Source organism: Narcine bancroftii, chromosome 3, assembly GCF_036971445.1.
Source record: "Narcine bancroftii isolate sNarBan1 chromosome 3, sNarBan1.hap1, whole genome shotgun sequence".
In the NCBI taxonomy this organism is placed as follows: domain Eukaryota; kingdom Metazoa; phylum Chordata; class Chondrichthyes; order Torpediniformes; family Narcinidae; genus Narcine; species Narcine bancroftii.
In genome coordinates, this window is record NC_091471.1 from 299,043,661 (window position 1) to 299,066,951 (window position 23,291).

At 44.3% G+C, this 23,291-nt stretch overlaps 1 protein-coding gene and 1 long non-coding RNA gene across 2 annotated transcripts; one reads left to right on the forward strand and one right to left on the reverse strand.

Annotated features, from left to right (window-relative positions):
• Window positions 1-520: 520 nt before the first annotated feature.
• Window positions 521-21,280, reverse strand: LOC138756526 (uncharacterized). The gene is made up of 3 exons (XR_011353130.1): window positions 21,209-21,280; window positions 1,235-1,335; window positions 521-618 (listed from the first exon to the last, which is right to left on the reverse strand). It is a non-coding gene; the product is annotated as an uncharacterized lncRNA (long non-coding RNA).
• Window positions 4,980-6,440, forward strand: LOC138758971 (uncharacterized). Its single transcript, XM_069928664.1, has one exon. The coding sequence runs from the start codon at window positions 5,080-5,082 to the stop codon at window positions 6,313-6,315; it is 1,236 nt and encodes a 411-aa protein (XP_069784765.1). The 5' UTR covers window positions 4,980-5,079; the 3' UTR covers window positions 6,316-6,440.
• Window positions 21,281-23,291: the final 2,011 nt, after the last annotated feature.

Consider the following 23,291-nt stretch of genomic DNA (forward strand, 5'->3'; position numbering starts at 1 on the left):
TTCTCGGCTCTCTCTTTCTCACATTCAAAAAACATTTGGACAAATATATGAATTGGAAGAGGTTAGAAGGATAAAGTCCAAATGTAGCACAATGGGACTAGCCCAAAATGCCAACTTGGTTAGCATGAATGAGGTGGGTGAAAGGGCCTGTCAGTGCTGTATGTCTCTGTGACTCTATAACTATATAACCGTTTACAGCACGGAAACAGGCCATGTCAGCCCTTCAAGTCCATACCGGTTCACTTGAACAACTCCATGTTCCAGCATGCTTTTTTGGAGCAGTTGCCAGAAGATATTGACGTGCTGCTGACGGATGAAAATTTTAATGATCCATGGAGTGATGTGGCCTGTGCTGACATTCTATGGTGGGCTAAGCAAGAAAGTGTGACAGCAGCGGGACTGTACAACTCCAATGTTAGGCTGGGAGCAGGGTTGATCAAATCTGTTATCAGATTGCCATTTGGCCAGGAGACAAAGATAGTACCCGTTGGTGTTTCTAAAAATAATTACTTACCTCTCTTCAAATTGTGAAAATAAATTGATGCCATATTATAAAATGACTGATAATTTTCTTCATCTCCTTCTATTAGATTTCTTTATCTTTGGCTCCTTGCAAGTCTATTGCAGAGATCCGAAAAAAAAACGACAGGAAAATAATTAGAGATAAAGGGAACTTGAGCCTCATCAACAGCATGAGAAAAAAATAGATGAAACAGATATGTACATATCAATGGAAGCACATTTCAATTAAATCCCAAGCTACTTGTTCAAGAAATTAAATCTTGATTATTCTTTGCAAGAAGCCTCAAGATCAAAGGTTACCAAAAGGTTACTGCAGGATGATAAATAACCCTTCCAAGAAATCTCACTTTAATATTTGACAATTATACTTTAATTAAATAGTGTGGAAAACTGTTGCTTTACCTAATCTGTTTGACAGAGTCTATCACAGAAAAACCTTGTATTTTATAAAGTCAAAGATAATCACTTTCAAGAATAAGATAAAAAGTAATGAAAATTTTATAGTAATAGTTGGCCAAGACTTACAAAATTATTAACCATTCAAGTTTCAATGGCTTGGTTTCTGCAGCGAACAATGAAATGACAACTTTTGTTGGTCCCTGCTGTCCTCAGTAAGGTCTGCATTCAAGATCACTGCAATCCCTGTAACATACAATTTAGTAGAAGCCTCATCTTCATACCCCCTTTGCCAACACCTCAATAGGTTCCGTACCCGTCACAATACCGAACTCTTCTTCCATCTTCTCCGTCCCTATTTCTTCAACCAGGATTCTCTCTCCTCCACTCATGAAGACCCCTTCTCCCATCGTAAGCCTTTAGAATCAGAATTAATTGTCATGAACATGTCATGAAAGTTGTTGTTTTGCAGCATCACTACAATATAAATATTGCTATAAATTACATTTAAAAATAAATAAATTAGTTCAAAAGAAGAGAAAGTGAGATCGTGTCTATGGTTCATTGTTCATTCAGAAATGAGGGCAAGGGGGAAGAAGCTGTCCTTGTGCCGCTGGGGGTTCGTCTTCAAGCTCCTGTACCTGCTTCCTAAGAGAGTAGTGTGAAGAGGACATGGCCTGGATGGTGAGGGTCCTTGAGGTTAGGGGCTGCTTTCTTCAGACACTGCCTCTTCCAGATGTCCTTGATGGAGTGAAGACTGATGCCCATGATTGCACTGGCCAATTTCACAACTCTTCAGTTTTTTTTTCCTTTTCCTGTGCATTGTCATTTCCAAACCAGACAGTAATGCAACCAGCAATAATGCTCTCCACGGTACACTTGTAGAAACTTGTAAGAGTCTCTGGTGATATACCAAATCAGCCCAAACTTCTCATGAAGCCCTCTCATGTGTGCATCAACATGGAGGCCCCAGCACAGATCTTTGAAATGTTGACACCCAAGAATTTGAAGTTCTTAACTCTTTCCACTACTCACCCCCCAGTAGACAACAGGTACAGGAGTAGGCCATTCAGCTCTTGGACCCAGCACTGCCATTCACTATGATCGTGGGTGATCATCCACAATCAGTACTCTATTCCTGCCTTCTCCCCATATCCCTTGACTCTTTTAGACTCTATCTAACTCTTTCTTGAAAGCATCCAGAGAATTAATGTCCACTGTCCACAGATCCACAACTCTCTGGGTGCAAAACCATCACTGACCTCATCACTTCTGGTCATCTCCCTCCCACCACTTCTAACCTCATTCTTTCCCAATACCACACTGTTCAGTTCTATCTTGTGCACAAGATCCTCAAACCCAGTTTTTCCAGTAAACCCATGGTTTCCACATGCTCCTGCCCCACTGAACTGGTATCATATCTTGACTCTATTTTGTTACCCCTATCCAGTCCCTTTTTTTCATGCTTCCATACATCGCATGTTTTCCATGACTTCAACAACTTCCATTTCCCTGGATAGGACCACCTTATTTTCACTATGGACATTTAATCTCAAAATACCTTCATTCCCCCATACTGAAGGCCTCAAAGCCCTTTAGTTCTTTCACAATAGCAGACCCAACTAGACCCCATCCACCAGCACACTCTTCAGCCTAGCAGAACTTGTTCTTACCCTCAATAACCTCCTTTGTCTCATTTCACCAATGGGTAGCTATGGGTACCGGCATGGGTCCCAGCTATGCCTGCCTTTTCATGGTTACAGGCATTGCTCATCAAGTCTTCCTCTGCATTGGTATTGCCTCCTGCACCTGTGATGATCTCATCAATTTAATTCACTTTGCTGCTCAAATTCACTCTAATTGGCAACACTCTTCCCTTGTCTATCTGTCTCCATCTTGGGAAACAAACTTTCTACAGATATATCCTGCAAACCCCTACTAACTCCTACAGTTACCTCGACAACACTTCTTCACACCTTATCCCTGTAAGGATTATTTTCCATTCTCCCTGCATCCAAAATGTGGTTTCCCCTCTATTACCATCAACTCAGCTTTTGCCTGCATGTCCTCTATTTTCTGCACATCTTCCCTGGACCCTTCTTCCCTAAGATGCCTCAAGGACAGTATTTCCCTTGTCCAGCCTATTATATAATCCAACACATTATCCTCCTCAATTTCCATGACCTACAATATGATCCCACCGCCAGACAACTTCCCATCTCCTGTCCTTTCTGCTTTTCACATAGACCACTCCCTCTAGTGCTCCCATGTCCGCTCATCCCTTCCCATTAATTGTTCCCCTATGACTCCAAGAAATGCTACTCCTGCACCCATACCTCTTCCCCTTATACAATTCAGGGACACAAAAAGTCCTTCCACTTGTGAATCTGCAGGGGTCATCTACTATATCCAGTGCTCCCTTTGTGGACTCCTCTACATCAAAGAGTCTGGATGCAGACTTCAAGATCGCTTCATTGAACACCTTTGCTCTATCCACTGCAACAAAAGGGACTTTCCAGTGGCCAGCCATTTCAATTCCACACACCAACATTTCTGTCTACGTCCTCATGTACAGCCAACCATGGTTATCCACAATTTGGTGGAACACCTGATGTTCTATCTGGGCCCTCTCCAACCAGATGGCATTAATGTCAACAGCTTCCATTGAACTCTTTCTTTCCCTGTCTCCTTTCCTCAGCTCCCCATCTCTCTCCATTCAGTTACCCCCTCGCCTCTCAGCTTCTTTCTATTCTACCCTCCCACCTGTATCCTTCAAAACTAAATCTATGCAGCAGCAGATGGCAAAGCTTCACTCACAGAGGAACTCAATGCCTTCTACACCCAATTTGACCACAGTAAAATGAAGAACCGCCCCTCCGTACCCCCACATTCCACGAAAGCATCCAGTCTGAAGAGAGTACCTAAACCAAGTATTAAAAATATTTTCTGACCAATTTACCAATATATTCATGGTTATCCTAACATCTCACTCTGGCAGGGCATAGTACCCACCTGTTTCAAACAGGTGTCAATCATACCAGTACCCAAGAAGAGTGTAGTAATCTGCCTTATTGACTATCATCCAATAGCACATGTAGCAACAGTGATGGTTTTAAAAGGCTGGTGTTGAAGCACATCAGCTCCTGCCTGAACAGCGACATGGATACATTACAGTTCGTCTATCATAGCCACAGGTCTGCGGCAAATGCACAAAGTCTGAGCGGTAACCATTTACCTTTCAAGCACCAAAGCCTGGTGAAATTCATAATGTTAAATTCTGTACATTGTATAAGAATTGCCTGCAACCGGTGAACTTGGAAGAGTGAGAAGTGAGATTGGACTTTTCATACCAATGTGCTTAGAATTAGAAGGGGGTTAAGTTAGGTTAATAGTAATATGTTTCATCCTGTTTTCATGTTTAAAGATAATTAAAAGCAACTTTCTATTGCTGCTTTTCATACCAATGTGCTTAGAATTAGAAGGGGGTTAAGTTAGGTTAATAGTAATATGTTTCATCCTGTTTTCATGTTTAAAGATAATTAAAAGCAACTTTCTATTGCTGCTGGATTTTGGGGTCCTCCGCGCCCATAACAACGCCGCTGTCAAAGAGCAGCAGTAATCATCAAGGATCCATACCATTCGGTACATGCTCTGTTCTCGCTGCTGCCATCAGGAAAGAGATATAGGTGCCACAAGACTCGCACCACCAGGTTCAGGAACAGCTGCCACCCCTCCACCATCAACAAACTCAATCAGGGACTCATTTAAGAACCCCTACTTGTGCAGGTTATTGATTGTATTTATTCTCTCTGTATTGTTTACATGTGTATACATTTTTTTGTTTGCACTACCAGTAAAGTGCCTCTCCAGAAGGAAAAAAGAATCTCAGGGCTGTATGATGTCATGGATGTTAGCCTGTGCTCCTTTCCTGCCCCTTCCTTCCCTCGTCCCCTCTTCCCACCCACTAAACCAAGATCAAGAGATCTAAACGTGTTTCATTATTACAAACATTGGTAATGTTGCCGTTTCCACTCATTTCAACTTGGCGCCGTCATCATTGCAGTGATTATGAGGTGCAGGGTGGATCAAGGTGAAGGTGCACTTTGTTTCAGCTAACTGATCGTTGGGGTTTCAGCTATTCCTCGCCGTCTTTTGCTGGAAATGAGGCAGAAAATTCAGCAATCGCCGTCCGGTGTCACGGATGAAGCCAAAGTGCACAGATCGTCCTCCTCACTCGGCTCTGTGAAAGAAGTCGCAGCCAAGGGTAAGCCTGACCATGGGCGAGTGCCCCAAATGGAAATCATGAAGACGGGACCGCTGGTGGTGGACATGGGCTCGGGCAGCTGCAAGGCGGGGTTCGCTGGCCAACCCAGGCCAGACTCCGTGGTGGGATCCGGAGTGGGAGATCCAAGAGGGAAGAGTAAACGGAGCAACATCACTGTGGGCAAAAGTGTGTCGACCGAGCCAGACCTCAATGTAGCAAAGCCAACCTGGCAAGGCATTATCGTGGACTGGACCGCGGCCGAGGATCTCCTCCGCCACGTGTTTGATGAGGATCTGAAGGTTGCTCCAGAGGAACATGCTATCCTGATCTCTGACCCCCCTCTCAGTCCTACCACCAACCGGGAGAAGCTCGCAGAACTGTTGTTCGAGCGTTTCAATGCCCCCGCCGTGCACATCTCCTACCAGTCAGCGCTGGCAGTGTATTCGTACGGGAAGACCACGGGGCTGGTGGTAGAATCTGGAGATGGCGTGACCCACACTGTCCCCGTTCTCGACGGATACAACATCCTGGATGCAATCGGTCGGATGGACGTGGGTGGCCACAATCTCACCACTTACCTTATGAAGCTGTTGGGAGAGGCAGGGAATGCGTTTCACGAGAAGGACAGGTACATAGTTGAGGACATCAAGCAGAAGTGCTGTTTTGTCGCAGTTGATCAAGAGAAGGTGGCACAGCTGGCTGACCAGGAGTCCCTTGTGGACTATGAGCTTCCTGATGGCCACGTAATTACTATTGGGAAGGAAAGAATGAAATGCCCCGAGGCTCTTTTCAAACCATCAGTCTGGGGATCAAGCCAAGAAGGAATTCACCTCATGACCATCAACAGTTTGAAAACAGTCCAGCCCCAAGCTCAGCAACTCATGTACGATAATATTTTGTTGAGTGGGGGGTCAACAATGTTTGAGGGCTTTTATTCTCGGTTTTGTCAGGAAATTTTTCCTCTTGTTCCCAAAGACATCAAAACTAATATAAATGCAGTGCCTGCACGGAGGTACGCTGTCTGGATTGGCGGTTCCATTTTGGCCTCTCTCCAGGCTTTCCAGTCTTCGTGGATTCACCAGAAAGATTATCAAGAACGTGGTCCATTCATTGTACATGATGTGTGCTACTGAGATTGGTTTGTTCTGCTGCTGTGTACTGGGATATGAGAAGGAGGTAGCTGGTTTATGAAAGAATACAAAACTGCAGACCCAGGTATAAAGTGTCAGGAAAAGGCAATAAAATGTTTACAACTGTTTCCTTTTTCATCCATTTCATAACAAATATTTTTTTCCGAGTACCACTGAGCCACTCAGACACAATTGTTCAGAAGAGAACTGTCAAGCGGTTTAAGGTGTTCTGGTACATATCATCTCTCTTCAAAGACAGTAAATTCAATATTGAGTTGAGATGTGAATGAATCAACAAACTAAAACAAATTAACACATAAATTGCTATTTAAAAGGGATAATAGATATAAAAGGTTGGGAAAAATATAATAAATATTCTCTGAAGAAATGCAAAAGTGCGAATGCTGGAATCTTGAAGTAAGGGAAAAAGAATCTCGGTGTTGTATGTGGTGTCATGTATATGATCTGATGAAAAAATATTGATCTTCGACTTTGAACAAAGAGCAGGAGGAGAGACAAAGGGACCTGACCTGCAATATTGACTGTTCACTCCATAGATGCTGCCTGATCAATTGAGTCCCTCCATCTTCTTTTTGTTCACTAAATATTCACAGTTGACAAGTAATGCAACACATGTGGAGGTAGTGCAGACAGATCTTTGGTGATCTTGTAGTAGCGTGTCATGATTCAGGTGATAGGGCAAAGTAATATGTCATTGATGTGTCCAAATATGAGATTCTGTCTAACATTCAATAGAACTTTTGTGAGCAAGATTCAAAATCAAGCATTGAGGTGTGGAATTTATGACTTAATTGAAGGGCAGCAGGAGACATTTCATCCTATACTAGCTTCTTGGGGGTGTACCAGCTTTATGCTGGTTATCAGTTTTGATAATTTGATGATTGACCCGTTAACGTGCCACCCAGCTTTGAGTTTGATGGCAGCTAGCAAACTGCAAGCTCTGCTGGAACACTACCATATTGCAAAACAAAAATCTCTTTTTGCAAAACAAAATTTTCTACTAAACCGTGTAAAATGCTTGGGATTAGCTGTGGGCTGGTATTTTCTAAAAGGAACTTTTTTCTTTGGCTTGGCTTCGCGGACGAAGATTTATGGAGGGGGTAAAAAAAGTCCACGTCAGCTGCAGGCTCGTTTGTGGCTGACCAGTCCGATGCGGGACAGGCAGACACGATTGCAGCGGTTGCAAGGGAAAATTGGTTGGTTGGGGTTGGGTGTTGGGTTTTTCCTCCTTTGCCTTTTGTCAGTGAGGTGGGCTCTGCGGTCTTCTTCAAAGGAGGCTGCTGCCTGCCAAACTGTGAGGCGCCAAGATGCACGGTTTGAGGCGTTATCAGCCCACTGGCGGTGGTCAATGTGGCAGGCACCAAGAGATTTCTTTAGGCAGTCCTTGTACCTTTTCTTTGGTGCACCTCTGTCACGGTGGCCAGTGGAGAGCTCGCCATATAATACGATCTTGGGAAGGCGATGGTCCTCCATTCTGGAGACGTGACCCATCCAGCGCAGCTGGATCTTCAGCAGCGTGGACTCGATGCTGTCGACCTCTGCCATCTCGAGTACCTCGACGTTAGGGGTGTGAGCGCTCCAATGGATGTTGAGGATGGAGCGGAGACAACGCTGGTGGAAGCGTTCTAGGAGCCGTAGGTGGTGCCGGTAGAGGACCCATGATTCGGAGCCGAACAGGAGTGTGGGTATGACAACGGCTCTGTATACGCTTATCTTTGTGAGGTTTTTCAGTTGGTTGTTTTTCCAGACTCTTTTGTGTAGTCTTCCAAAGGCGCTATTTGCCTTGGCGAGTCTGTTGTCTATCTCATTGTCGATCCTTGCATCTGATGAAATGGTGCAGCCGAGATAGGTAAACTGGTTGACCGTTTTGAGTTTTGTGTGCCCGATGGAGATGTGGGGGGGCTGGTAGTCATGGTGGGGAGCTGGCTGATGGAGGAACTGTGGTGATATGTAATTGCACCACTAGGTCACCAGGGGTCATCCCGGTGACCTTGTCTATAAAGCAGTCCAGAGCGACTGTCTAGCCTTCCAGGTTTGTCTTGCAGAGAGACAAGACCTTTTAGTGTAAATATTAGTTTATTAAATCTGTCTTATACTCGCACTGCTGTTGTGGTTATTGTCAGTACAGGAACCAAATTCACAGTCTGGAACAAGATGAAAAGAAAACTCAGGTCAGGCAGTGTGAGCAAAAAGTAGAATTTTTAACCAGTCAGTAACATTTTATAAAAATTGAAAAATATTTGCGATAGAACAGCTTGAAGCAAGTGTAGAAAGGACAAAGGAATGTGGTGGAGTGAAAGGCAGCTAAAAACAATGGGATTTTGGTGGAGGGTGGGGGGATGGTGGCTGATGCAAGACAAGGTGTTCTGAGTGGAAGTGAAATGTCATTACTAACCGCTGTTGTTTGAACATAGGGTATCAGGCAGAACAGAAACAGGCCCTTCATCCCACACCATGTTGTGCTGATTTATTTGCTGCCATATAGAAGAAATTGTGATGGTCAAAAATGTTGAATTTAATGTGTACTTCAGAAGCATGTAAAATGCAAATCAAAAGCTGAGATGCTGTTCAATATCGTTAGAATTGTGTAGTACACCAAGATTTAATCGGTAATTCTTGAGAAAATCCAAGTCGCTCGGATCCATAAAATGACCATCTGGATCTGGTTTGCATGTTCAATAAGGAGAGTGGTTGGGTAGTCAAGAGAATCCTAACTATGGTTCTAGGAGGGAAGGGTTCCTATCCTTCATTCATTCAAGACTGCAGTATAGTGGATTGGAGTCTTCAAACCATACTACATGGAAACAGGCCCTTCAGCCAGAATTTTGACCATTAAGCTCAATGTTTTTAAAATTTACCCACAGATGCTACCACTCATCCTCACACTAAGGGCAATTTATAGAAGCCAATTAGATGTGGGAGAAAACCAGAGCACCCAGAGGTAACCTATTAGATCATAGGGAGAAGATACAACCTCCACTAAGACAGCACCAGATATCAGGTTTGAACATGAGCCTCCAACTGGGTTTACTAATTCTTGGTTATGATTTACCAAAATTCCCTGGATCTGGTCATTTGGATTATAAAATGGCCAATATCAAAGCTATTCAAGAAAGGAGAGACTGCTGACAATCCCCTTTCAGAATATGCCTTGCCTGCTCAGAGATATATTTTACTCTGCTACCAGGGAGGTACAACCTTGTCCAACTTTATCTATTGCATTTTGTGAGACCATATGGGAGATTGGGCGGCCATTTTGCTGAGCACCTGTGCTCTGTCTATAAATCCAAGTTAGAACTTCAGGTTACTAATTATTTTACTTCCTCTCACCAGTTCCAAGGTGAAGCCAAATGTAAACTTGAGGAACACACATCCATTTTCCTCCTACTCAGCTTTAAACTCAATGGCATGAATGTTGAATTTTCCAACAATAGGTAAAATCACCACCTCTCTCTGGATCCACTATTTCCATCTCTTCACCTCGTCCCATTTTCATTTTCTCTCTAACCTGAACCCTGCTTCTTTCTCCCAGTAGCATCACTATCTGACTCTTCACTCCTCTCACCTAACATCATCACTTTGTGGCCCCACCCCAAGCTCTTTACCCCTCATGAAATACTTGATTTCTCCCCTTCCTACTTTAATCTTGATAAAATATTAATCCGAAACATTGACTGACCCTAGATGCTGCCTGATCCATATAACCATATAGCCATATAACCACTTACAGCACAGAACAGGCCAGTTCGGCCCTACTAGTCCATGCCGTAACAAATCCCCACCCTCCTAGTCCCACTGACCAGCACCCGGTCCATACCCCTCCAGTCCCCTCCTATCCATGTAACTATCCAGTCTTTCCTTAAATGTAACCAATGATCCTGCCTCGACCACGTCTGTCAGAAGCTCATTCCACATCCCTACCACCCTTTGTGTAAAGAAATTTCCCCTCATGTTCCCCTTATAATTCTCCCCCTTCAACCTTAAACCATGCCCTCTAGTTTGAATCTCCCCCACTCTTAATTGAAAAAGCCTATCCACATTTACTCTGTCTGTCCCTTTTAAAATCTTAAACACCTCTATCAAGTCCCCCCTCAATCTTCTACACTCCAGAGAAAAAAGCCCTAGTCTGCACAACCTTTCCCTGTAACTCAAACCTTGAAGTCCTGTCAACATTCTCGTGAACCTTCTCTGCACTCTCTCTATTTTGTTTATATCTTTCCTATAATTTGGTGACCAAAACTGTACACAGTACTCCAAATTTGGTCTCACCAATGCCTTGTACAATATCATCATAACCTCCCTACTCTTGAATTCAATACTCCGATTTATGAAGGCCAACATTCCAAATGCCTTCTTCATCACACCATCTACCTGAGTATCAGCCTTGAGGGTACTATTTACCATCACTCCTAAATCCCTTTGTTGCTCTGCACATCTCAATAGCCTACCATTTAATGCATATGACCTATTTAGATTTGCCTTTCCAAAATGTAACACCTCACATTTATCTGTATTAAATTCCATCAGCCAATTCTCAGCCCACACCTCCAGCCTTCCTAATTCACCTTTTAATCTACAGTAATCTTCCTCACTGTCCACAACACCACCAATCTTTGTATCATCCGCAAACTTGCTTACCCAACTCTCCACCCCCTACTTCCAGATCGTTAATATATATAACAAACAATAGTGGATCCAGGACCAATCCCTGAGGAACTCCACTAGTCACCGGCCTCCAATTGGACAAACAATCTTCTACCATTACTCTCTGACACCTCCCATCCAACCATTGCTGAATCCATTTCACTACCTCCTTATTTATACCTAATGCCTCCACCTTTTTTCCTAATCTCTTGTGGGGAACTTTGTCAAAAGCTTTACTAAAGTCTAAATAGACAACATCCACAGCTTTCCCTTCATCAACCTTTTTTGTAACCCCCTCGAAAAACTCAATCAGATTTGTCAAGCATGATCTACCCCTGACAAAACCATACTGATTACTCCCTATCAATCCCTGTACCTCCAAATATTTGTAAATCATCCCTTAGAACACTTTCCGTTCAACTTGCCTACCACAGACATCAGACTCACGGGCCTATAATTCCCAGGTTTACATTTGGACCCTTTCTTAAACAGCAGAACCACATGCACAACCCTCCAATCCTTTGGCACTAACCCCGTGACCAGTGACATCCTAAATATCTCTGTTAATGGCCCCACTATCTGTCCACAAGCCTCCCTGAGTGTCCTTGGGAATATTTTGTCCGGTCCCGAAGATTTATCCACCTTTATCTTTTTCAACACAGCCATCACTACCTCCTCAGTTATCCTTATATGCTTCATGACCTCCTCACTATTTTTCTTTACTTCAACTGGTTCAATATTTTTTTCTCTAGTGAATACCGAGGCAAAGAAATCATTCAAAATTTCCCCCATTTCCTCTGACATCTCACTCAGCCTACCCTCGCTATCTACAAGGGGTCCAATTTTATCCCTCACTAATCTTTTACTTTTAATGTACCTATAGAAACCCTTTGGATTTATTTTTACTCTGTCTGCCAAAGCCTCTTCGTGCCTTTTTTTGGCCTTTCTAATTTCTTTCTTAAGATTGCTTCTACACTCCTTGTAGTCCTCCTTCAAATTCTCAGCTCCCTGTTCTTTACACCTCCCTTTTTCTCCTAACCAAATTTCCAATATTCTTCGAAAACCAAGCCTCCCTATGACTTCCAGCCTTTCCTTTGATCCTCACTGGGACATATCTGTTCTGTACCCTCAAAATTTCTTTTTGAATATCCTCCATTTGTCATTTACATCTTTAACTGAAAATATCCTGTCCCACTCAATACTCCCCAAATCCCTTCTTATTCCTTCGAAATTTGCTCTTCTCCAATCCAGAACCTCAACTTTAGGCCCCTCTTTGCTCTTCCCTAAAACTAACCGAAAACTAACAGAGTTATGATCACTAGACCCAAGTTGTTCTCCAACATTAATGTCCCATACCTGATCTAGCTCGTTCCCTAACCAGTATTACACCGTCGCGAGTCGGTTCTTCTGCTAATTGATTTAGAAAACAATCTTGAACACATTTAACAAACTCTAGGCCATCCAGCCCTCTAACTGTGTGGGTATCCCAATCAATGTGAGGGAAGTTAAAATCTCCCATGATCACTACCTTATGATTCTCACACATACATGTTATCTCCCTAATTCTCTTGGCCCATTTGGCGGTCTGTAATGCACCCCTATTAGCACCCTCATGCCTCCTTCACCCCTCAATTCCACCCAAACAGCCTCACTGGACGATCCCTCCAGACCATCCTGCCACCTCACGGCAGTAATGTCCTCCTTAACAAGCAGAGCAACTCCTCCCCCTTTTTTACCCCCTGATCCATCACATCTAAAACAAATGTATCCTGGAATATTAAGTTGCCAGTCCTGCCCTTCCTGTAGCCAGGTCTCACTAATTGCCACAATATCATGACCCCAAGTATCTGTCCATGCTCTAAGCTCACCTACCTTATTCACTATGCTTCTTGCATTAAAATATATGCATTTCAGAGAATGACCCCCACATATATTCTCTTTTCTACCATTTACCCTAATCTCCATCCTACCTATTTTATTGTTATTATTCCTATCTAGGTGGCCATGCTCCCTTGACACTGCTCTCACACTCTGTTCCCCACCCCCCCTGCCAAACTAGTTTAAACCTCCCCCCATAGCTCTAGCAAATCTGCTTGCCAGCACATTGGTTCCCCCTCCAGTTCAAGTGGAGTCCCTCCCTTTTGTACAGGTCCAATCTTCCCCAGAAGAGATCCCAATGATCCAGAAATCTTATCCCTTGCCCCCTGCACCATCTCTTTAGCCACGCATTCATCCTCCACATCCTCCTATTTCTACCCTCACTAGCGTGTGGCACCGGCAGGAATCCAGAGATTACTACCTTGGAGGTCCTATTTGTTGCTGAGCGGCACTTCCACAGGGGTACTCGGCACAGGCACTGAGTTCACTGAGTTCCTTCAATCAACCCTCACATGAGCTGTTATTTTTAATGGTCCTCTTTCCTCAAACACATTACCATGATACCATCTTCTCTTCAAAAGAAAAGATTCTGATCCACCCATCTTTGCAAAGTTTCAGATCATCTCTCTTCAATTTAGAATAATTAAAATAAATAGGCCCTTTGATCCATTGAATCTGCATCAATCACTCATTGACATCAATCCCACATTAATCCCTTTTCAATTCTTCCCACATTCCCATCAACTCCCTCCAGATTCTACCACTACCTACACAGTATGGACAATTTGCAGTGGCCAATTACAAATATTTTGATTTGAAAACTCATGCCCATTTTTCTTAAAATGTAATGGGTTAGTTATTCCAATTAGGTTTTTTATACACCATAAGTTTTATCAAATAAATGTTCCATAGCGTACATAATAAAATATTGTGGGTTACAGAACTGAGAACTCACGGGGGCAGCAAGCCCCAAAGTACTGGGCACGGTTCCAGCCCTTGGGGCTGACGTCATTTCTCTCGTGGGAGTCACAAGCATTACCGGAAACTGTGCCCACAAGTTCGATTAAAATCAGTTGGTCTAATTCATTCACAGCTGCTGGTGTAATTTGTTCACTGCACGTCTTCTCATCCACAATGGTGACCCCGACAGGCCCAAATTGTAATTTTGGACCCCAAGATGAATGAAACTAATGTACAAAGCACAGTCTCATTGAAACTATCTACCTTTAGGACCTCACAGCATGTCAGGCAGATCACCGTGGACAACACGAAGTATTACTACGTGTTCAGCTCACTCGACCAAGTGACTGCTGGAAGAATTATAGATATCCTGCATCAGCCCCCTGCTATTAAAGTGTTCTTCATCCATACTCTGGACGACCTAGGCGACCAAACACCATCTGCCCTCATGAACAACATGCTGGCGCTTATGGACAGCCACAAACACTGCCTGCTGTTCAAATAAATATTCCTGGAGCAGATGCCGGAGGATATTTGCCTGCTCTTGGCAGATGACAATTTTGGCAACCCCCAAAGGCTGGTGACCCATGCCAATGTGCTATGGCGTGGCGGGGCAACCGTCGACCAGTTGCTGTGTCACACCAGGGCACTTGGTTGTTCCCTGCCCCAGAGAAAAGGATGGTGACAGCTACAGCGGATGAAAGCCCAGGAAAGGAGCACTGGTGCTACTACCACCAGAATGGGATTCTGCAGCCCACTGCTGCCACCCACCTTGCTCACACACGTGAAACATGCAGGCTGGTTGTCGTTAATGGCTATGAAGGACAGCCACTGAGACAGCCTCCACTACTTGTGGAACCGGCATTCCAGTCATTGTTTCTCCATTGATACAGGAGCAGAATTCAGTGTTTTGCCTCTCAAGAGCTGGGACACCCCTGTTGGAAAGTCTGGGCCTTCTCTCACTTTTGCTAACTACAGCAATATTAAAACATATGGTTTGTGGACCATCCCACTTGACTTCGGCTCCTGTCGCTTTAAGTGGACCTTCACCTCCTGTCGCAGGCCTTGAGGGTGCGGATTTCCTCCGAGCTCACTGCCTCCTGGTGGACCTGAAGGGATGTCAACTGGTCAATTCCAAGACTTCTGAATCACCCGCCTTACAGCAAGCCACTCTGCCTGCACTCCATTTGGACTCGGTGACTTTTTCTCAGAATGAGTAGGCCAAAATCTTCATGGAATTTCCAAGCATTGTCATCCCGCAGTTCTCTGCAGCTGCACCCAAGCACAGTGTCCAGCACCATATTCCCACAGAAGGATCACCACCACCTTCCCGGGCATGCAGACTGCCTCCTGACAAGCTGCAACTTGCCAAGGAGGAGTTCTGGAAGATGGAAGAGATGGAGATACACAAGCTTAGTGGAGGACATGGTCAAATCCTCCTTTAGTGTCGTGCGTATGTGAGCACTGACAGGCACAGACAATTTGGGGACCCAAGGACAGAGTAACCGAGTCCAGGATAAGCAGATAGTGACGTGAGTGCCAACCGATGGCATGGGAGAGTCAGGGACCCAAGGTTGGGATAGCCAAGTCGAGGTGAAGTCAGCAGTGGAGAGAAAGACCCCACAGGCTGGAAGAAAAAGTCAAGTTGAGGACAAGGCCTGGTCAGGCCGCTCCAACTAGTAGGCACGAAGAGGTCGAGTCTGAAATGTTGGAAGACATTCGAGGTGTCGAGCATGAAGGACTCCAGGAGCAGCTGCCATCTTGGGCATCGGGCCTCCCCACCGTCGACAAAGACAACATACCCATCCTGGCATCGATCACCTTGGACCAAGCCAGTCCTCACCCAATCATGAACTCCATGATGCAGATTGAGGTGAATGGGCACAAATCAAACTCTCTTTTATAGTGGCAGTACCAAAAGTTTTATCCACCCCGAGGTGGCCCATAGACTCTCGATACCCATCTGGCCGATGACTGGGTCCATGTCGATGGCGGTACTGTGTGGTGTCTCTGACGGTGGGGGGGGGGGGGGGGTGTTATAATGATTTCTTGTTGTTGGTCATGCCCCAGCTCTGTCAGTTCAGGAACGCAATGATGGCATTCAGAGAGCCCCAACCTTCGCTCACCATTTACAACCCGCAGCTTACGGATACCCCCCGCCCCCCCCAATCGAGCATCCAGCCTCCAGCACCATCCTGCAGCCTCACCACCCTGTGGGTGGTCCCTCCTTCACTATTTGCGAACCTCACCCCGGACTGTAAACTGATTGCCACCAAGAATAGGCGCTATAGCACTGAAGATATGGAGTTGTTAGAAACAGAAGTACCTTCACAGAAATTGCTCGAGATAAAAATTGAGAACAAAGAACATTTATTATACAACAATGCAAAGTTGGGTGCTTCCCCTTACCATGGGAATACACACATACACTGGGGCTCACCCAACTTTTATACAGTTCATTTCAGTATAGGAATACCCTCCCCCTTACATTCTTCTGCCTCCTGGAGAGGTTTGGCATTAGGTAATCCTGCCTACCTACGTGCTGTTTCTGTGCACTTGGAGGACCAGGGGGAATCCTGTCGGTGTCTTATCATGTCATTATCCTCATTGTACTTATTCACAACCGTGTCATTGTTCTAATTTATACCTTCCTGACCCTCAGGGCTGTGTCCTCTTCAGCGCTTGACGTCCTGCTTTGCGGAAACTGCCAAAATGTTTGGCCTGGAAGTCAGCCTGAAGAAAACTGAGGTCCTCCATCAGCCAGCTCCCCACCATGATTACCAGCCCCCCCACATCTCCATCGGGCACACAAAACTCAAAACGGTCAACCAGTTTACCTATCTCGGCTGCACCATTTCATCAGATGCAAGGATCGACAATGAGATAGACAACAGACTCGCCAAGGCAAATAGCGCCTTTGGAAGACTACACAAAAGAGCCTGGAAAAACAATCAACTGAAAAACCTCACAAAGATAAGCGTATACAGAGCCGTTGTCATACCCACACTCCTGTTCGGCTCCGAATCATGGGTCCTCTACCGGCACCACCTACGGCTCCTAGAACGCTTCCACCAGCGTTGTCTCCGCTCCATCCTCAACATCCATTGGAGCGCTTACATCCCTAACGTCGAAGTACTCGAGATGGCAGAGGTTGACAGCATCGAGTCCACACTGCTGAAGATCCAGCTGCGCTGGATGGGTCACGTCTCCAGAATGGAGGACCATCGCCTTCCCAAGATCGTGTTATATGGCGAGCTCTCCACTGGCCACCGTGACAGAGGTGCACCAAAGAAAAGGTACAAGGACTGCCTAAAGAAATCTCTTGGTGCCTGCCACATTGACCACCGCCAGTGGGCTGATAACGCCTCAAACCGTGCATCTTGGCGCCTCACAGTTTGGCGGGCAGCAACCTCCTTTGAAGAAGACCGCAGAGCCTACCTCACTGACAAAAGGCAAAGGAGGAAAAACCCAACACCCATCCCCAACCAACCAATTTTCCCCTGCAACCGCTGCAATCGTGTCTGCCTGTCCCGCATCGGACTTGTCAGCCACAAACGAGTCTGCAGCTGACGTGGACTTTTTACCCCCTCCATAAATCTTTGTCCGCGAAGCCAAGCCAAAGAAATTCACAACCGTGTCATTGTTCTAATTTATACCTTCCTGACCCTCAGGGCTGTGTCCTCTTCATATGTAGAACTGGCTAATACTGTCTAAGGCTTACTAATTACATATGCAAACTTGCTAATTCTATCTGGGGCTAGAAGACCCTTATCTCATTCAGACTAACTCTACTTTCCTACATATTATCTATTGTCTATCCTTATCTCATTCATACAGTGAACTTGCTGATAAAAAGGCTAGGAGATTCTTATCTTACTCAGACTGATTCTGCTTCCTGCATTCTAATATCCATGTCTCATCCTGTTTGTACTGGCTTCATTCATTTACCCATGTATCAATTTTTGTTTTTTCATGTTCATATTTGTATATCAGTTTTTATCATCTCTCACAGAGTTCATCCAGGCCAAGGTTCAGTGACTCTTGGAGGAGGGGATCATAGTCGCTAGCTCCAGCAATAAGCATTTGTGAAGTACCCCAAAGGCCACGAGGACACTGTGCAAGGGCAGGGGACTCCGAAAATGACCTGGCAAGGGCCGATTAGCATACACAATCCATACCATTACATTCAGCCCTCTTTTTAAACAGAACCCCGTCCGCCCCACTTTTACACAACAAGAGGGGAGAGAGAAGAATTTTTTTTTTTGCTAGAGGTTTAGCCGCACTGGCGATTTCCTCCTCCAGCGGTCCCGCAGAAGGAGGAAATCGCCAGTGCGGCTAAACCTCTAGCAAAAAAAAAAATTCTTCTCTCTCCCCTCTTGTTGTGTAAAAGTGGGGCGGAGGGGGGTTCTGTTTAAAAAGAGGGCTGAATGTAATGGTATGGATTGTGTATGCTAATTGGCTCGGGTTGGCTCACCCACACTCTCACCTGGACTCCTCCCCTGGGACCCTGGCCATAAAGGTTGGCCATCTCTCCCTTTCCAGCTCTTCTCTAGTTTGGATCTGGGGCAGTTTGGTATCTAAAACAAAAGATTGGATAAAAGAGAGAGCAAAACGGATGCATGGGAAAAGGATAGGGTAAAGATGTTGGAGAAGATAGATTCCTGAGAAAACATCAGCAGGAGGAATATGGTTAAAATTGTGGGGTGAAGGAGGGGAGAGGCATGATGGCGTTCCTGAAAAAGTAGATCCCAGATACACTGGGGAGGAAACAAATTGGAAATGATCTAATAGAATTGGCCCACCAGTCTCTTGTGGCCCCTCCCACCCCCCCCCCCCCCCCACCCCCAGCCAAACCAATGGCCATGCTCTATCCTGGTAAGGCTCCTTCGCTACCAGGATAGAGAGAAGATTTTATGGACTGCAGTGGTGGGTGCAAAGACTGGGAGTGGTGGGAGGGGGGGGGGGATGTCCAGTGGAATATGAGGTGGAGAAGGTTTTATTCTACTTGGACATAAACGCAGCACTATTAAAACATACGAGGGAACGACCCGGTTAAAAAGAGCATTAAACTAAAAGGAATAGAGTTTACCCTCCTTCACCCAGCAATAGTAAGGGAGGGAGGGGAAAGAAAGTTTTTTAAGGATCCAAGAGAGGCAATGGACTTTGTAAGAACCCTGACACCACTTCGGGATAAATGTAAATGAAAATAAGGTGGAAAGAGGGAATCAGGGGAAGATGGACTGTAAATATTGTAATTGTGAGGAATATGAGGGTTTTTTTCTGAAATTAGAATGATACTGACCACAACGTTTTAGTGAACTTTCAAACGTCACTCATGCAATCTGAACTCTGAAATTTGGGTCCAAGGAGTAATGAGATACTTGTGAGGGATATGTGTGTTTTCTTCATAATGTTAATGTTTAATGATGAATGTATATTAGAAGTAAGAATGAATATGGGGAGATCAAGGAAAGGAAGATATGAGTGGTAGATGGGTGCATTAGGCACGACTCAAAATGGCAGGGGGATTGGCACCAATAGCTTGGTTATTGGTGCCTGGGAGGGTAAAGGTAAATTGGGAGGGGAAAATAGGAGGGGGGAATATATGGGTTGTTTTTCATTTTGCTATCAAGGTCATTTAATTGATGGCACTTTTAGTTGTACGAGGGTGAGGCAGTGGGGGGTACAAATACATTCTCTGTATGTTACATGAATGTTAAAAAAAGATTATCATGTTTGTTTGATGAGTCTATGAAAATTAAAATAAAATATTCCAAAAAAAGATCAGCATCTATGGAGGCAGAAGGGGTGTGTTGGTACTTGGCATTGAGACCTTGGCTGAAGTGGAAGGATTTGAACATGACACTAATTAGTTCACATTCTGTACTGTTGATTCATATTCAGCCAATAAAGTCGCTGAATGTGTTGAATCCACTCTGGCTGCACAAGTGTGAATTACTTGTAAATTAAAATAGAATCTACCACCTTAGAGTTCGAGTTAATGCTTTGTGCTCATCTCGAAAAGTAAACTGCAAATGTTGATGAAAAACAAGTATCTGATTACTCCTTGGACCCAAATTTCAAAGAGTTCAGATTATATGAGTGACGTTTGAAAAGTTCACTAAAACTTTGTGGTCAGTGTCATTCTAATTTCAGAAAAAAATCATTTTAATTGTAAAGAAAGAGTTTAAAATAACTACTTGTACTTCAAGAAGACGACTAAGCTTGAATAATCACAATTCTCCAAATAAGTCTCAAGGTTTAAAGGTCTCCAGGGAGGAAGTGGAAAGGCATGGTTGCAGAGATGAATCTGAAATTTCCTCAAACACACAGACCCAGGTGAATCTAATGGCAAGATTACATTATAGTTTTTCAATTCACTTTCAGTGATAACCACCGTTATGGAATGATTGGCTGATGCCAACTGGACACACCTTCTGAAACCAATCCTACCCATAGCCCTTTTCATGCTCCCCATTCCACTCTGCCTTGATACAACAATGAGGATAATGGCTGTTCCAGTCTATAGTTTATAAAAGCTCATCAGTTTCACAACTTTGGTTTTTTTTGTGATTATTGATGGTGCGTCACTTTCCTTCACCAGCCATGCTGAAGAGGTTCACATTAATTTAATTCTGCTGTTTGACCAGATGGTGACACTAATACTATTTTCAAATCAGAACACATGGTTTCAATTCTCTGTCATAAATTCCAAGAAACCAGGTGGATTCCAAGAAACAAATGAATTGTTTTCTCTGGAATGTAGGAGGGGGTGGGTGAAGGGCAATCTCATACAAGTTTATAAGATTATGAGAGGCACTGATAGGGCAGATCAGCAAAAATGTTTCTCTGGGGGGGGGGACATCAGATGGTAAAGGGGGAATGGGGGAACTCTCCTTTAATGCAGATTTACAAGGCAAGTTTTAAAACAAAATATACAGTGAATAGTTGATGCCTGAAACACATTCCCAGGAGAGGTGATAATAGCAGAAAGGATAGCAATGATTTTAAAGCAAGCAGATGGGATTAGTTTAATTTAAGTAAAAATGAAGAATGGTGGCGTTCCTCCAGCAGGTCTCCCAACGGTCATCGGAGGTAAAGATATATTACCGACATTTCCAGCTTCCTCCCTTCTCACCTTGAGGAAGGGCTGAGTCCCAAAACAATCTTTACCTCCTATGAGCTGCAAGACCTGCTGAGTTCCTCCAAAATTTCCGTGTTTTTACTACAATCACAATGCCTGCAGACTTCTGTTTTACTCCTTAGTTTAATTTAATTTGGGTAAGCATAAACATAGTGAGCTGAAAGACTTGTCCCTCTCCTGTACGGTTCTATGTTCAGGTTAATACCTCATTGCCACAAAGCAGAAGATGCTAGAAATACTCATCATTACCTGCGTTGCCACCTGTCTGTATTTTCTTTGTTTCATACTTCCTTCTAATAATTGGGTGCAGATCTGGTCACTCAGCTTCAGGAAATAATGTCATGGAGCTTGAGAGGATACAGAAAGTATTTTATTAGAAAGGCTGCAAGAAACTGCAGAGGGTTATAAAGGTGCCTCAGGCCATCACATACACGTCCCCTCCACAGGGTTTAGTGAATCAAACACTAGGGCATAGATTTTTTTAGGAGAGAGTGATAAGATATAAAAGGGACCTTAAGAGAAGATTTTCACACAGAAGATGGTGAGTATATGGAAGAGCTACCAAAGGAAATGGGAGAGATGGTTCCAAATGTAACATTTAAAAGCTATTTAGACAGGGATGTAAATAGGAAAGCATTAGATCAGGGGTGTCAAACTCAAATTCACGGAGGGCCAAAATTAAAAACTTGGACTAAGTCGAGGGCCAAACTAAATATTTATTGAAAATTTTCAACAACATCTGCATGTTTTCTCTTCTTTCAACATATGTAATGTTAAACTTTCTCTTATTAAAATAAATGTTTAATAATAGTTTTGGATAAACTCTTTCCAGAAGCATTAACAAATGAGAAATAAAATATTCAATAAATAATATTTCTCGATAGCGGATTTGTCAAATGTTGCTAGTGTGCTGTCGAATAGTAAAATCTGAGGGCTATTGAGAATGTGGGAGAATAACATGATTCCTGAAACAATCAAATGGGTGACTGATTGTGGGCATGAACTCTAGCAGGGTTATTTGCCATGCCCTTTTTCCATTGGTACAGATATCCTTTGATTGACACACTTTTCAAGTTTTATGCCTAATGAGCTTGTATCCAGGGGCAGGACCATTTTTAACCAGGAATATATTTATCACTGTGACATGAAACTATTGGAAGATCGTTTTATCCTGAGATTAAAGTTCATAATCCTTACTCAGGCCTGTGTGCGGGAGGGCGGGGTTTGCGGGCGATCGGGTTGGACAACGACAGTGCGGGGGCGTCGGCTCTCGCTGCAGGGCGGCATCTCGGCGGATCAGCGGCCCCGTCACCATGAGTCGCGGATTGGCCTGCGGCAGGGAGGGGGAGTGGGCAACGGTCCTGGTGAGGTCAGGCCCGAGGCCTCCGGTTCCGGGCGCTGGGAAGCGACCTTGGCTTCCCCTGACACCGGCCAGGCCCCAAAACCAGAGTCCACAGTGAGACCCTGTAACGTAAACAGAGGAGGTGGGGCCGATTAGCAGGCTGACGCCAATGCATTCTGGGATTTGTTGTATTACTGTGCATGCGCTATACTGGCGCGGCGGCCAGCGGGCCACCTCTAATACATTTTTGAAATGATCTTGCGGGCCAAATATAATTATATCACGGGCCAAATTTGGCCCGCGGGCCAGAGTTTGACATGAGTGCTTTAGATGGATATGAGCTGAATGGAGTCAAATGGGAATAGACTGGGTGGCCAACTTTGTCAGCATGGACACTGGGCACAAAGGTGGTTTCTATTGTAAAACCCTATGACTTTGAGGAGGCCATTCTGCCCTTTGGGTTTATACTGGCTCTCAGAGGAATCCAATCAATTTCCTTCCCCCACATTTTCTTGTAACCTATTTTCTCTCATAACGTTTTCAACAGCATCACCAGTTGAGGATTACAACCCTCCAAGGAAGTATCTTCCCTCATATCAGCCCCAAATGTCTTAATCCATACCTTATCTAGAACCCCAGCCAGGGAAATCATTCAGTATAGCTCACCCAGTCAGAATTTGTACATTTCCATTTCATCTTTGCCCATTGTTAAACACTGGTGGATGCATGCCTGGGCAATCCAATCCCTCCAAATACAACTATCCTGACTTCCTAGAATCATTCTGTTGAACCATTGCTGACTTTCCCCTAGGGCAGGGAATGATATCCTTTCTTTGCTGTTACTCAACACAATACTTCAGCTGTGGTTTACTAAGGTGATTTTTTTTCTATACTCAAAATTTTTGCAATGATGACCACATATCATTCGCCTTCTTAACTACGCTTAGGACCCTCATGTCCATCTGTACATCAATATATCTAAATCTGTCA